Below are 15868 nucleotides of genomic sequence, written 5' to 3'. Positions count from 1 at the left end.
GCCGGTCTACGTGACAGCAGGTTGTTAACCTGTGAGACTCACTGCCACAACACACAAAGCAAGAGGCTTTACAATGTGTTGAAGAGATGCATGAGCTTGCAGAGGAGAACAGGAGCTAATTACAGCCTGCTGGAGACTAGGGACAACCATCTCCAGCACATAACTTCTCATCACATAGCTCCTGGTGCCTACTTCTGCTGTAGTTAGCAGTGGGCCTTGCCAGAGGCCACCAGGGAGCCCTGTCTCCCCAGCCAGCATGTTTAACAGAGGATACAAACATCTCCAGTGTCACTGCAGCACTGAGGTGCAACAGATCCAGCATCACTCATAGCAACTTGTCTGAGAGGTTGTTGGATTTATCTCCCTGCTGCTGGTTAAGCCCTGAGAATGGCTGTTAGCAGCAGGTGCTCTGAAGACATCTCTTTCCTTTTTACAGGGCATGAGGAAGGTCTCATGGAGACCTCAGGAGGAAGGGAACGGGGAATCTTGGGTCTGCACCCACCCAGCAGCAGCCGTTCATGGGCATCTGAAGCAAAACTCCACCAGCACCATCCGTCTTGTTTCAGTCTCACAGGGCCTGTGTCTGCTGATCCTGCCAAGCTAAAGGAAATCAATCTGATACTGCCAGGAGTAAACTTGGAAAAGACCCAGCTGTGAATGTGCTACCCCTGCACCCTTGCTAAAAGGAACGGCCTGGCTCTGCAGATGCGCGCAGGACTGAACTTGCCGCCTTCCCGTGCCATGAAGAAACACAACCGTGTGGAGATGCTCCCCACAGCCAGGGGAGGGGGGGCAGAGCCGCACGCTTGCAGGGCATCGCAATAAGAATGGGGATGGGGAATTGCTGAGGAGCTTCTGACCTCCAATTAGTTTGTGCTAATTTCCCAGGTCCCTGCCTTGAAGAAAGCCCTGCAGAACAGAGCAGCCAGCCCCAGAGTCAGCCCCAGAGACACCCACACCCAGCTCCAAACCAACATCACCTTTGAACCTCATGTCGACACTACCCATCTTCCTGCAAGGTCAGTAACTCACGGCACAGAGCAGTGAGGCAACATCTGGCCGGAGAGCAGGCTTGGGTCACGTTTCACGTTAGCGGTGAGGCTGTAAATCCTTAGGGACAGCAGCTCCCGGAGAGACCATTCCAGGGGATGGCTCAAACCCGCTGCCGCTGTTCCCTCCCCAGAAGGGCTGGGAGAGCAGCCAGGAGATGGAGGGCTATTAATCAAGTGGCATTTACAAAGAGAAGAATAATCTGTGAGCACTGTTGTGACTAGAAGCCAGGACTCGGTGGCCTCAGCATCCCTCCATACCACAGAGGTGACATGGGATGGGAAGGGACCCATGAGTCATGACATGCCCTGTGCACTGCCGTGCAGGTCCAAAACATTTGCTGGCACATCTCCTCCACGCACACGCACCATGGGTAGAGCTGCCAGCACCTGTCCAGGCTAGATTGATCTGCCACTTGAGTCACTGCAGAGACAAGGACACCTTCAGAAGAGACCTTCTGGGTAGAAATCAGAAGATCTCTTCTGGACAATGCTCTGGGGGAGTCCATGAAAATTAAGTCCATTATGAAAAAGCTGGGTCTCACCAGCATCGGGTGCTTCTTCAGGACAGCAGGCCTCAGCACCTGTGCTCAGCCACAGTTTGTTTACATGGCCACGTAACAGACTCACCCAAGCACGACACCGGGGCAGTGTGGTTTGCAGCATCTCCCAGCTGCAGAAACAGCTTCGCAATGTGACACACCACCACATGGGTTTGGTGACGGCGATCAAGCAGACCAGCACTGCTGGGAACACTGGATGCATTTGTCTTCCATTGCCCCAATGCATCAGGGAGGATCATTGACAAGGTGGAGGGAAAGCAGGACGTGCTGATGGGGAGGCAAACAGGGCTTGAGGGAGCCGGTCCATGGGGCTGGGAATGGCTGGTGCTCGGAGATCCCAGCTGTAGGTGCAGGAAGCTCTTGCTGCTGCACAGGGAAGGACTGGAGACTGCATGGGGTGGTGTGTGGAAGTGGGACAGCAAAAGTAGGAAGACACTGAATCCACGTGCAGTCACACCCTCAAAACCAGGTCCTCAACCATTTTTAATACCAAGTGGTGATTTTCATCTCAGCATAGGCTGTCAAAGGATGTGGGTTTTGCGGCCAGGCTCTCCTGCATGGGTAGGTGGTGATGAGCCACCTCGGCTGCGGATGTAGCTGCTGAACCCAAGGGTGACAGCTGCTGCAGTACTAACAAGTGGGGAGAAAAACTGCTTTGTTCTCCCAGGAAAGACCAACTCCCAGCTCTTCCTAGCCAAATTCCCATCAGTCTGCCTGCCCATAAATGTACAACTGTTTTATCTAATCAAAGCTCATTCAAATATTAAGAGTTATGAGGGACTATGGGGAAAACAGGAGCAGCCAGGCCAACCAGCCTGTTCCTCTGCCAGGCTGCAGGAATTCCCCACTGGCTGGCTCAAGGCTGGATGCCTCCATGCCCTAAAGCTAAACCTGCTCAGTACCATCCCGGCAAGCTTAAGGGAATGGATTTCTGCAAGCTGAACAGATTTTTAATTCCTTCTCCAAGGCAAGGAAGATCTGGTCTATCTAGATGTAGCCAAAAAGAAAGGCCTGTAACGAAGGCCTGCTTATATTATACATAATAAGAAAATGTAGCCAAGAAGAAAGGCCTGTAGTGAAGGCCTACTGGTATTATATGTGATAAGAAACTATTCATTATTACTTTAGGTAGAAGGCTAACAATTCTTAGAATGAGCACCTGCTACACATCATGAGAAAAAGGAGGAGCTACAAGACACTTCAAGGTCCTTATGTACATATTTTGCAGAAAGGAAGGACATTAATTGTCTCCAGCAACATCCTTATCTTGCTGAGGTGTATAGCAAACAATTACCAACACCAAAATATTGAGAAACTAGGGGAAAGGTAATTTGGGCCAGGGTCCCCATGACCACCAACCCATAAGCCCCCTACCCAAATTATACCACCTACTCAAAAGATAGAGGGGGAAAAAGGAACTGAGCATGCGTTCTAGCTTGCATACTAGGCGAAGAAATAGGAACCAATTATTGTAACGGGGAGTGTACCACTTTGTAATCTTTGTAACATTTGTGTATAAATATGACAAGAGAACTAGCATTAGGTGTGCCTGATTTGAGGAACTATCCTCCTGACACCCAGCGCTACAATAAAGGAAATGCCTGCTTCTTAATGCTAAATTGGTGTTAAGGAGTTTTCTTTCATTCCCGAATTTCAGTGACATAGAAACAAAATTGAGGTTTCTGCAGATCTTTGCCTCTGAGCCTTCAAAAGGTGAGAGCTGCAAAGGGTTACAAGGCAGGGATCTTCAGAAAGCATATTCACCTCAGCCACTCCAGTAAGAATTGCTGCAAAGGGCCTGGGAAAAATTAAACCTGCTTGACAGCGTTCAAAAGAAATGTTGGGGGAGACCTCAGCTTGCCTCACACTAACCTGTCCACCAGAAAGCCAGCGTAAAGATGTCCCCACATCCACATATCCTGCCAGGCTGGGCGGGTCAGCAGGACAGCACCGGCTTCAAGATGGATCTCCAGTGGTGCAGCTGGGGTCCAGATCCCACTTTTCGTACTGAAAGGCCATTTTGTAGGCAGCTGCCCAAGGCAAGTGACAGCAATGCCTGGGCTTACGCTGAGCTATATTTGCCAAGTGCAGGGGAGCGTGTGTGCAGCGTGTTTGGTTTTGCAATCACTGTCCTGTCTGCAGGGCTCAGACCGTAGGTCAATCAACACCCCTTGAAAGCACGCTTCAGGACAGTACTGTACTCTGCCAGATCCAGCCCAGCAAGAGGGAAGCAGAAATTTGGGGGCTGTTAAATCTTGGGGTGGCAGTCAAGGATATTAGCTGCTGCAGGTTTGTCTGGTTACTAGGTCTCCTTGGCTTGCTTGGCTCCATGCAGAGGGGAACACGCACTGGTGGCTGCTGAAACCAGCTGTGCTGCCTCCTGCAACGTCTGCAGACATCCCAGTGCCTGACCGGTGCCGCTGCAGCCCCCATTTGCTGACCAGCCAGCACGCCGCATCTCCTGACAGCACGAGGCTTGTGGTGCAGTTGGCACCAGGGAATGGTGGGCATCAATTCTGCACAGGACCTGAGTCGCACAGAGCCACTTTTCACACCGTGTCCTTTCGCTCGCCTTCCCTTCCCCATTCTCACGCACGCTCCCTCAGAGCATCACCCTTTCCTTCCAACACAATAAATGAAGCATCAGCTTTGCTCCCTGGCTCATTAAAACTATAAGAGAAACAAAATCAAACCACATGTCCCACTGCTACCTCCTGTGCTGGGTGATCTCCTGTGAAGGACGTGCAGAAAGAGGAGTTTGTCTGAGCAGTGGCCACCCAGCTCCTGGGGGTACAGAGCAACTCTTCCCACCTTTGCCCACGTAGGGCTTTGACTTAGACTGAGATTTTGGCTTCCCAAGGGAAGCCAGAGGCAATTGGGAAATGGAGAACAGAGCAAGTCCAGGCTGCAAAGGAGACATCTGGGGGTTGAACACTATTTATCAGAGCTCTACAATTGATTTTACTGGATAATTTACTGGAATTACATGGGGTACAAACCTGCAACAGAGCAAAAACTGGGCTGTGTACAGTAAACCATGACAGCCAGCAATGAAGGATCCTGGCATATGGAGATGAGCATCAGGGAAGGGGGACATCCGCATAGGGCAGCGGCATGGGTAGGTACTGCATTTAGCAATAACTCCTACCATCCAGCCCTGCTGAAATGATTTTACTGCCAAGGGGACAGTTGTATTTGAAGAAGGGCAAAATTAAAAGATCCACATGAAACAGTAGGGAAATCGCAGGGGGCTTGTAGTTGAATATAGGCCTGTCCCAAAGCTGCAGATCCAGACAGGAGACAGAGACAGGGTGTCCCGGTTTACAGCAGTGCAAACTCCACAGCTGCACGTATACGTATGGGAGAGAGCAGACTGAACAGCAGAGGCTGGGAATATGGGGTTCAACTCTCCACTGACACCAGTCGCTCCCCTCCACCTATGAATAATTTTACTGAGGGGAAAAAAATACCCCCAACCTTTAGGGTAGCTCCATTTGTCTCTGTTCTCAGCACCAGTGCAAGCTGTGCAGCCAGGGCAGGACCCAGGCATGGCGATTTCACGCCAGTCCTTCCAGGCCACTGGAGCTACTCGGTGAGATGTTCCCTCCCTCTCAGATCGCTAATAGTCTTTAACTGCCTTTTAACGAGGAAGGTTTTGGGCATTTTCCCAGCTGTGCCTCAAAGCCTGGATGTGAAATGTCCCCCCCTTGGCCCCACAGAAGTATTTGGGGAGTTAAGCGCTTCTTTGGGTACTCAGCTCTGAGGGGGAGTAATGTGAATTAAGCACCTAATGCCATTGTAGTGTCTTGGCTTCTGATAGCGAGTCCAGGGAAAGACAGCTGTGTTTGCACTGGGATTAGGATGGAGGGTTTGTCATGCTCTCCATTCAGATGCTTGTGGGAAGCAAGGACCAAGAAAGACAATCCAGCACTTAATAAACCCCAGCACCCCCAGGAGTGCCCCGGCCACTGCATGAGCACGCGTCTCCCAGCCTCAGACCTGTCTGATGATCACCAGAAGGTCCTTCCTGCACCAACACACAGGCAAAGGTCCTACTGCTCCCAGAAGATGTTTTTGTGGAGTCCTCTTTGCAGGATAAATAGGAGTGCTGGGTTTTGAGGAGTGGGAACAAAGCAGAAAATGCAGGTGCAACATGCTGCCAGAGAGCAACAGCCAGGCTGGGATGCCAGAGGGATGCGGGGCCAGTAAAGGCTGGATCCACCTGGCAGAGCCACCGAGACGGGAATCTCTCCTGCAGGCACAGAGTTAACTCCCAGCACGCTAAGCCCCCTCCTTCCCCCTCCCAAACCTCTCACACGTATCAGAGATTCTCAGGAAACTGTAGAAAGCCACGAAGGACTAGAGAAAGCATTCCTCACGAAAAGCCTGGCCCTCCGGAGCAGATGGGCTTCATTACTGCCCTGCTCTCAGCACCGGACCGGGCAGACTTTTCTGCCACGACAGGTCACGGCTACAGTATTTCACATCTTCTTCAAACATGGGAGATCTGATGGCTTTCCAGCCTCTGCTCCCCAACGCCTCGGCTGGCAAACGTCTCTGTACTTTGAGCACTGCATTTGTGCGCTGGCTCCTCAAAGGGCGACGGCTGCATCCTGGGCTTCACAGTGCTGAGACCGGGAATCTGAGCCAGGCAAAACTGCCCCATGACAAAAGCAAGCAAAACAAACCAGAAAAAGCAACACCATCTCAGAGGGCCTCTTAGATTTCACATCCCTGCCTGCACTTGCAGCGTTAGCCAGGACGAAGGCAGCATAGCCCTCGTTATCTGGGAGGCTGAGGACATGTGTCAGCCAGCTGCAAACATGACCCAGTCTCAGAAAGCCTTCGCTGGCCGAACCGTGCTCATGTCCCAAGGCAGCGCCTGAATTTCAGGCTGAAAATACATTTAAACAATGGGGAGGAACTGAGGTCTAAAATAGGCTCTTTCCTGTTCTGAAAAAAAATTCCTGGTTTGTAAAGGTCTGCTAATATCATAGAATCATAGAATCGTTTTGGCTGGAAAAGACCTTTGAGATCATCAAGTCCAACTGTTAACCTAGCACTGCCAATTCCACCACTAAACCATGTCCTCAAGCACCACATCTATGGGTCTTTTAAATACCTCCAGGGATGGTGACTCCATCACTTCCCTGGGCAGCCTGTTCCAATGATTGACAACACAACCCCTTCTAAGCGTGTAAGTAGGTCTGTTCAGGCTAGGTCTAGGTGCTTTTGTAGGTTCAGGGACTAGTGCTCTATGGGACCTCAGTCAAATCACTTAGAAACTCTGTAATCTCTATCACTCTATAATAATTTGTCCCCCCTGAAGAGAAAAATCTTTAAGCACAAGGTCAGGGCTCACTGACAGTTCACAACAGCAACCACTGATTTTGGATGCATAGCCTAGAAAACATGAAAGGCCAGATTTGCAAAGATCAGAAGCAAGAGCTTCTCCAGGACCTGCCGGTGCTGAGAGATGCTGGGCTGTGCAACACAAACCATCCCAAAACTGGCAGGGAGTGGTGGCAATGGGTATTTCCAATATCCACTTTGGCACATCAGAGGGCTGCTAACCACACCAAAATGATGAGGCACAGTTTCCTGCTTGTGACATGTGCTACATACCGGTAGTGTGGCTTCTGGCATTGCTGCCCATGTTCCTGTAACACCCCAATCCTCCTCTCTTGGGCTGGTGAAGTGGTTCTTCCACTCCAGGAGAAGCCAGAGGAGGCTTTGTTCTATCAGTGCCCAGAGGAGGTCCAACTGGTTGATGCAGGAGCAGATAAGGATGGAGAGAGGGACCTTGCTGCTTCCCTGCCTGCAAACCTTTCTGGAGGGGTATCACAACCTTGGTGCTACTATGATCCTTGTTCTGGTATCTCTTGTGAAAGAGTCAGATCAAAGGCTGACTATGTCTAACGCACAAAACCCCATGGAAGTCCAACAATTCATGCTGATAACAGGTCATGAAAGAACATGGGGAGGGCAGAAGCCGGCATTAAACAAGTGCTGCTAGAAAGAAGCAACAGCTGGATGCTGCAGTCAGACAGAACCAGGGCAGAAATAAAGCAACATTTTGAGATTGAGGGTTTTTCCTTCTTTCTTATTGGAGAAGGCGATTCAGTGCTGGAACAAACCAGAAACAACAGGATGCAGAGCACTCCCCATCCCACTGGCTGCCTCGTGCAAGGTCTGCTCTTGTCCCCTGCAGTCACCTCCAGCACACGCAAGTCGCTGGACTTGATACAGGAAGGACAGGGCAAGAACGGAATAGCCCGCCCCTTATGCAAGGGTCTCTTGGGATCAGACTGAATGACCTCAGCCTCCCTCCTTGCCTCAGACTCCCAAAGGTGCCTCTTCCTCCAAACACTGCTGGGATTGTCCCCTGGACTGCAAGGGGACTTTTTCTCAAGTAACACTGGTCAGAGGAGATGGAAGCTTCAAGAGGGGGAAGGTTATGTAAAATACTTCGTATAGCACCCAGTCGCCTCTAATTAGGAAATATGTTCTTTTGTGATGGAGGAGCTGCTAAGAAGACTGCAAGTTCATGCACACATCCCTCTGGCCCCTCACTAGCAGCCTGAAAACTACCAGCTCTCTGGATGTCAGCACCATTTGCCTACTCACAGTTTCTCCAAAAGACCTGCGACTGGGATGGCCCCGCAGCAGTTTTAATTAAGGTCAGCAGAAACCATGGACACAGATGAACGCAGGGCCTTACCACCTGCCCCTCACCTCCCTCTGCCTCCTTCAGATATTCTCCGTTCTCTCTACCCCACATCTGTACTAGTCATCCTCAGCTCCCCCACTGTTGCTAAAATCAGTGCGGTTCCCCTGAGAACAGCAGTGACCAAAGCTTTGATGTAGACAAGGATCGGCAGCCTCCAGCATTTACCGCTGTGCCAGTCGAGACATGCTGCCATTGGAGTTAGATGAAACAACGGTCTGAGAGCCCCACTGCTTATTCCCACCTTCTCTATGCAGAAAGTGTACGGTGTGCAGAAGTCAGCATAGCCACCACTAACGATGCGCCATCCCTGGAGGAAACAGCAGAGGAAGATCAACTCAGAAGATGGATGACAATCACGGCAAGGCCGGGCAGGATCTCCTGGATGGCTGGGGGTTCACACCAGTACAACCAAGTCCCCCGATGGACCACATCACTCCCAACACCAAGCTGAGATTGCAAGAGGTTTTCCTGGGAGCTGACTGTACCTGCCTACATCACCAGTCCAGATGCAGGAGGGCCTGGAGATGCTTCAAGGTGACTGCTCCAGCCAAACCCCGTAGCTACCCACTATGGCAGTCTTTGTAAACTCCACCTGCCAGTCTGCGCAGCATCACTTTAATACCTTCCTGCAATGCAGATATTGTGCCCCTGGCCGTGTGTCTGTGAGCCTGGAGACAGCTGAAGGCCAACAGGACAGACAGTCATCACCGTCCCAAAGCGAGCAGGGGACAGTGCACGTGCTGCAGCTGCACCCCACCGCCAGGGACAAGGACCGCAGCCCCCATGGTCACCCACTGGTACAGCCAGAGGCAAGGAAAGCCAACATCAAACAACCGGGGATATGAAGTCAGCGCACGCTCCAGCACACAAACCCACAGGCGGATGCTCCTCCTGGGGAGCACTGAGACTTGTCTCACCTCTCCTGAGCGCCAGCGAGGTTGGCAAACACACCCGAGCCCGTTTCTCCCTCCAGGAGGTACAACGGGGGATTCTGCCACCAACTTCAGTACAAACACATTCAGCCCAGCACCAAAATAACCAACTCAGCGGCATTTAGGAGCCGAGTTATTTCAGCACACGCTGGTGTGTGGGTGTTCCTAGGGCAGAACAAGAAAGCCTTATTTCAGCACAGCCATGGAGTTCGGTGCAAACTGCTCCAGCACACAACTGCCCGGGGGGAGTGAAAAGTGGGAAATGCAAACGGAGGAGTTAAGTCCTGCTCCCCGAGATGAGTGAGACCTGAGCACTCTCAAACTTAAAGGTTTATGGTTATATCATCTTTCTTCCCAGGCTGTATTCCTCGTCCTAGTCACAGGATGGTTCGATCTCTACGTGCCGTTAGCAAGGATTAATTCAGCACGTGACACGTAATGGGCTGTGGGTGGCCCAGGACAGACGACCTATGGAATCCTGCTAAAGACGGAAAAAAGGATCTGACTGCTCCCAGGGAAAACTCACGGCACTGCTGCTTTTTCTAGCATTTTTCTTCATTATTATATAGAAACGAAATTACACCAGACAACTAGAACTCAAAATAACCTCAAGGCAACCATCACTTTAAAGATGACATTTTTGTCTGCAAATTGTTTACCTATTATTGTAACTTGTAACTTCTAAAATTCAAGTAATTGGCCTCAGTTTGCTTTCCCTTGGGATAAAAAAAAAAAAAAAGTAGCAATCTTTAGCTTGTTTCTTTTCTGTATTTGGTAATGACCTTTCCTCTGCTAGCGTGTTTTTCACAGAAGTAAAGAGGAGAGGAAAAACTGTAAACTGAAAAATAATACAGGAAAGAAATGGCACAAAACTGAAGGCTGGACCCAGGGTGACAACTACTTGGCCAGAAAATAACCAGATTTTACAGAACATGAATATCACTTTAATTCACCTCTTTTGTGAACCTTTAAGGGGCAAATCTGCAGAAGGTGTTCACCACGCTCGCAAACGGGCTTCCACTGAGTGACAAACACCACTGGTTTCCACCAGGTCAACATCCCTACCCCAGATCTGTCACCATCTATAGGACCTTTCAAAAATCACACTTGCTCCATATGAAGGCAACAGATCTGCAGCCTATTAAGGGTGTTGCATTTTCCAAAGCCTCAGCTGGCCAGCACCTCCCAAGGGAGCGTTCCAGACCCAAAATCCCCCAAACCCCTCATGAGATGCCATCACCATTACCGTCACCTGGTTTGCTCTGACCTGACGGGAACTCTGAGTGAAACTGTGTTGAGATCATGAAGGGATTAAAGTCAAGTAAGCACAGAAAGTTCTGCTGACTCAGACACACAGAAGTCTCTTTTTGAAAACCAGAGTCCTGAAAAGAGCCACATTTTCCAGTCAAATACTAGAAAGCTAATCCAATGTAAAACGCAATCGTGTCTCTGTTAGGAGCCCTGGAGATTAGAGCCGATTCAATGCTGTACTTTTAACTGAACTGTCCCAATACTAAAATAAGATGCATATATTGTTTCTTTAAAAAAAAAAGAGTTCCTAAGTAATACAATACTGATTGCGGTCTTCTGGGATTACTGAATTCATTTGACAAACTTCACGTGCTCTTCTAGAAATAACAAATGCTTGCCGAAACCTAACTCCTCTTCAATCTTATGCAGCCCGCAAGTTAAGCCTTTTTTTATTTTTAGGAAAAAACACATTAAAGTGATGGAGCAGCCCCTATAAAAGGAAAATCGCATTTCATTTAGCCCACACTGATAAAATTCCACTAACATTTCAGTCAAATCAGTCTTCCGAATTTTAAGATGTAACTTTAAAGGCCCCATTGATGGATCGCTGCTGTAATCAGAAAACATTAGTACATTGTTAAAACTACAGGAATTACCCAATAACATCTCTTAGGAAAGAGGAGCTAATTTCCCCCAAAGAGCAGAAAGCAGGCAGGGAAATAAATAACCTCTCCAGTACAAAACTGTTTATATTTTAGTTCTGTTATTACGGAATTGTTTCCCAATGTGGAAGATATTTCTAAGAGCACACACTTACAGAAGTCCCTTGAGCAATTCAACCAGATTCCCCAGGAATTTTAGTGGCCCTGGGTGTGAAACAGGCACTTGTGGAACAGAGCAGCTCCTCTGCCCGTCCTAACCCCAGCACAGCCTCAGAGCTGCACACAATTTCGTGCCCCGCTTTCTCTGAACGCGGGGACGCTGAACGGGACAGCCACCCCAAAGAAGCCCGCTTTAAAATGAAACATGAATTTCATTGCAAAACAGCAGAGCTGTGATAAGAAGTCGGTCACACGTTGCAAGCAAACACAACAGCGAAGTTCAATGGTCTCAGCCGAGAAATGTACAACCTCCGGGCGAGTTCACCGGCTGACCCGAACTTAAACTCCCCCGTGGATCGGCCCCTCCGGAGCTGACCGGCTCTCACCGACAATCGAAGTGATTTTAGGAGCCGGCGAGGGGCTGACCGCGGTTCCCCGCACCCCGACCCGCTCCGTGGCACGGCACGCCCGCACCCGGCCCCCGCCATCCGTCCCACGGACCGGCCGGGCCCGCCGGGGGGGTCCCGGCGAGAGCGCAGGCACCCCGGAGCCGGGGCGCGGAGCCGGGAGGAGCGGCGGACCCACCTGGGTTGAGGCCGCTCTGGAAGTAGAAGACGACCAGCAGGAACGAGCCGAGGCAGGCGGCCAGCGCCAACCGCGGCGCCCGGCTCCGCCGCATCCTCCGCCGCGGCTCGGCGGCGCAGCGCAGCGCCCCGCGCCCACAGGGCCCGGCCGAGCGCCCGCCGGCCCCACGCCGCCCCGGGCGCCGCTCCGCGCCCCGCCCCGCGGCCGGGGCAGGGGCCGCCTCGCCTCGCCCCGGGGCCGCCTCGCCTCGCCCCGCCGGCAGGAAGTGACACCGGAGCGGCTCAGTCGCGGGAAGGGGAACTTGGCCCCCCGAGTGCCCCGCAGCGCCGGGGCTGGCGCTCGGCGCCCGGCGGCCGCGTCGCGGTTCGCCCCATCCAGCCCCGGCGAGCGGCGGTGGCAGCAGGAGGGGGAGCGGCGGCGGGGCCGGGCCGGCGCGGTGCTGGGGGGGTTTCCTCGCCCGGTGCCGTGTCCGCTCCCTGCCGGCGCTGGGAGCCCGCGCTTCCCTTCCAAACTCCCGTGACGGCTTTAAAACTCCTCGCAGGGGAAGAGTTACTGATGTGCTGGCGGGGCTCGGGAGTTTCCTGATGACTTTTCTCAGAACGCTCAGTCCTTTGTAAGCATCACAGAGGTTTGTGGCCTTAAAATACACCTTTTTTTTTTCTTTTTTTCTTTTTTTTCTTTTTTCTTTTTTTCTTTTTTTTTTTCTTTTTTTTTTTTTTAGCTAACCCCCTGGCCCTGCAGACTTTAACTGAAAGCAATAATGCTTCTGACTAATTTTAACTCATGCAATAAAGTTATCTAGGAGGAGGACATAATTTCTACTCATCCCTGCGTGTTTTTGGAAAGCAAGAGCACAAAGCTCCCTTACCATGTCCTCTAACCTCCAGGCTCTGTAATTGCAGGCAAATAAAGCTCTGAGCTTCTGTTGCCCCAGTTTTGAAATAGCAGTAATGCTGTTGACCCACCGCTGTAAAACACTCAAGATCTACTCAAAGGCTGCTTGCTAAATTAGAAAGTCGGGCTGAGAGCTGGATTCCCACTGAAAACAGTCAATCACTCCTTCTCTCTTCATCCCTGAAATACTTAGCTTTAAGGAAAAAAGCACAGCTCAAGAAGGAGCCACTGAGAATGACAAAGCAAGCCTGGGTGTGTGCACATGCTGGCCTTCATTCTGCCCTCATTTAGGGCACAATAAACCAGGAGAAGGAATTCGTTGCGGAGAAGGAAGCTGGAGTGCCTTGCAAGCCAAGCTGAGTTATCACCATGGAATTACACAGCTCTTTAAACTCCCTGTTGGATGGTCTAGAGAGGGACAATAGAAATGAGACCGCAGCTGAGACCCTAATATACTTACACCTCCTTGCAAGGACACACCAGTGTCTGCAGTAAGCAGTTGGAAAGATAGCCCCGCTCCTGAGCCCCGTGCCTGTCAGATGTGTGGAACGGGGACTTTAACCCCCGCCACTGGGGAGAGACAGACACGGCTGCGGGCTGGGAATGGCTCTGCAGATGCAGGTTGCTCTTTGTTGTGCCTCCATGGTGAGTGTGCAAGAGCTGGGATCTGCCTTACACACAAAGACGGGCTGCAAGACCCAGGGGCAAAGGGACTGGCTGAGTCCAGGTGGCGAGGAGGGACTGGTGTGTGTGAATACATTTTGGACGCACTACAAAGTGAGACCTCCCTTTGGTTTTTGTTTCTGAAGAGGCTTTCAGCAACCTCAGAGGGGAATAAAGACATAGTGGTTTTGTCAGCATTAGAGTGGTTCTCTGGGTGTCCACTACAGCAAAAGGGAAATCTGGCGCTGCTGTCCTTGGACCTCTCAAGGGAACAGAGTGAGGTTCAGAGACTGAGGGCGTATCCAGCCTGTGCAGTGGGACCCCTCTTCCAGTAGCTTTTCAGGAGCTGGAAGGTGCACTCAGACAGTAGGTGAGTTTTTCACTATTTGCATCTCCCAGCACTGAAACACCGGAAAATATGGACCAAGTATCTCAGAGGAGCTAAGGAAAATAATCATGCCTTTAGCCCAAATTCCCTGGGTTCAGCAGAAGAAATAAAAGCAGTGTCAAGTGACCAAACTTCACCCATAGTTGGGCATTCCTTTAAAAGAAAATACAATTAAACATCCCAGTTGAAACTCAGACACTGACCTGTTGAGTCCTGCTGACTGCTGTCTGTATTTCATACCCAGAGGGCAGGGCCAGGGCCATCTGTGATCACATCAGATATGCAAGGCTGGTCTTCCAACAGTCCGAGGTGAACGTGCTGTTCAGATCTGCAGGGCCAGATAAGGCAAGGGGAAGCACGCCATGAAGATTTTATAGGAATTCTATAAACTCAGGACTCAGCTACAAATATGATCGGCTGCAATTCTAAAACACCTTTTAGAGGAGGAAGAGGTACATTATGGCAAGACCTGTTGGGTGTCAATGACAGCAGTTGCTGGGAGGTCAGGGCTTTGTTGTTGCCTTCTACTGTGTGTCTGAGAAAACTCCCTGGTCCCACATGCTGATGGCACGAGAGTACCATCCCCCTTCCCCTGCAGCTCCCCCATACAGAAAAGAAAAAGAAACCCCAGCCCGTAAAGTAGACAGCAGTGACTGGTGCTTACCTGAGAAGAGAGGTGTAGAAGGGCAGAGGATTAAACTCAAGCTCTCAGACTCCCAAATTATTATCCCAAGCCTATTTCTAAGGGAATCATCAGATTCATTCTGCATTGGAGAAGCCCCCTCTCTTCCTCCTCAAGCCCCACTGGTGACTGGAGAATAACTGAGGCATGAAGCGCACATGAAAATACAACTACTCAGCAGCACATATGAAATGAGCGTGGCAGTTGTCTGTGGGCGAGCACTGAGCCTGGCTTTCTTAATCTGCCGCTTTGCCAGGTTAATTGGAAGAATTGAGAAATGAGTATTTTCTAGAGACTGGCAATGGCTCCTTCCCTGCCAGGCTGTGAACTCCCCGTGGAAGGGCCATCCTGCTCCCTGTCCTCACAGTGCCTCACACCGTGGGGTTCAGACCATGGCTGGAGCTATTTATGACTGTAAAGGCAATATTGATAACCAAGAATAATAGTCAAAAGGCACTAATAACATGATGTGGAGATAAATTATTTGTTACTGTCAAGCCCTGGAACTGCCTCTGACTTGTAGGTGAAGAGGGAGTGCTTTTTGCCTGCAGAAAGATGCTGTGCCTTTGGTGCAGCGCATACTTGATTCCCTCCCGGCTCATTAGCAGTGCTCGTTACTGTCTTCTCAGCAGGTTTCTCACAAATGCCTTGCTGTTTCCCAGGACCTTGGTGCCACTGAGAGAGATTAACTCCAAGCTTTGGTCTGATGACCACGTTGAATGGAAATTAACCATCAGCTAGTTTCAGCTGGAAGCTGAGGAATCTGTTAACTCCTCAACAAGTCTTGTTTTTTCAGCTACTGTGAAAAGGATCCTTTCTAGGCGTATTTTGCTTCTGCACCCAGTTATTTAATTCTGGAGCCTGAATGCCACGGAAATAGTTTACCCTGGCCTCATGCTGGTGAGACCTCCATCTGCTGGTGGCCAGGCACCAGTGCACACTGTGTTTGCTGCCAGAGCCCCCAGATTTCACCAAGCTAGCAAAGGCTTGGGCAGATATGTAGGGAAATACACTGATGCAGTACAGGCTTTCCTCAGAAACCAACATCTGGGGAGCTACTTACAGAAATGACTGTGGGTAACCTCCTCTCTGTTTTCTAAGCACTGCATTAGACATCACCCTGCTTCCAGGATGTCTATGAGCCCCAACTCAATGCTTTGCTTTAAATTTTATGGCATCACTGAAATGTGTCAGCTGAGAGGGACCTTGCAAAGCCCCAGCTCATCCCCTACTTGAGCCGATGTAGGTGCAGCTTATTCTGGAATTTTCCCAGAAATGGATACCCTGTGATCTTGCCAAGCAATCCCATC

At 50.7% G+C, this 15868-nt stretch overlaps 1 protein-coding gene across 3 annotated transcripts in view; it reads right to left on the bottom strand.

Moving 5' to 3' along the window:
* Positions 1–14203, bottom strand: part of CHST13 (carbohydrate sulfotransferase 13) — a 34568-nt gene extending 20365 nt beyond the window's left edge. Inside the window, exon 1 of one of the 3 annotated variants that reach the window (XM_075762129.1) lies at positions 14080–14203. Coding sequence is in view for 1 of the 3 variants with exons in the window: in XM_075762128.1 (XP_075618243.1) it covers positions 11932–12025 (94 nt within the window). In the remaining 2 variants the exon portion in view is untranslated. Of the gene's footprint in view, positions 1–11342; positions 11501–11931; positions 12485–14079 lie in introns of those variants that run through there. The other 2 variants (XM_075762128.1, XM_075762130.1) reach the window with 2 other exon arrangements.
* Positions 14204–15868: the final 1665 nt, after the last annotated feature.

This window comes from Balearica regulorum, chromosome 10 (genome assembly GCF_011004875.1).
Source record: "Balearica regulorum gibbericeps isolate bBalReg1 chromosome 10, bBalReg1.pri, whole genome shotgun sequence".
NCBI lineage: Eukaryota > Metazoa > Chordata > Aves > Gruiformes > Gruidae > Balearica > Balearica regulorum.
This window is presented reverse-complemented; position numbering and strand designations above follow the sequence as displayed.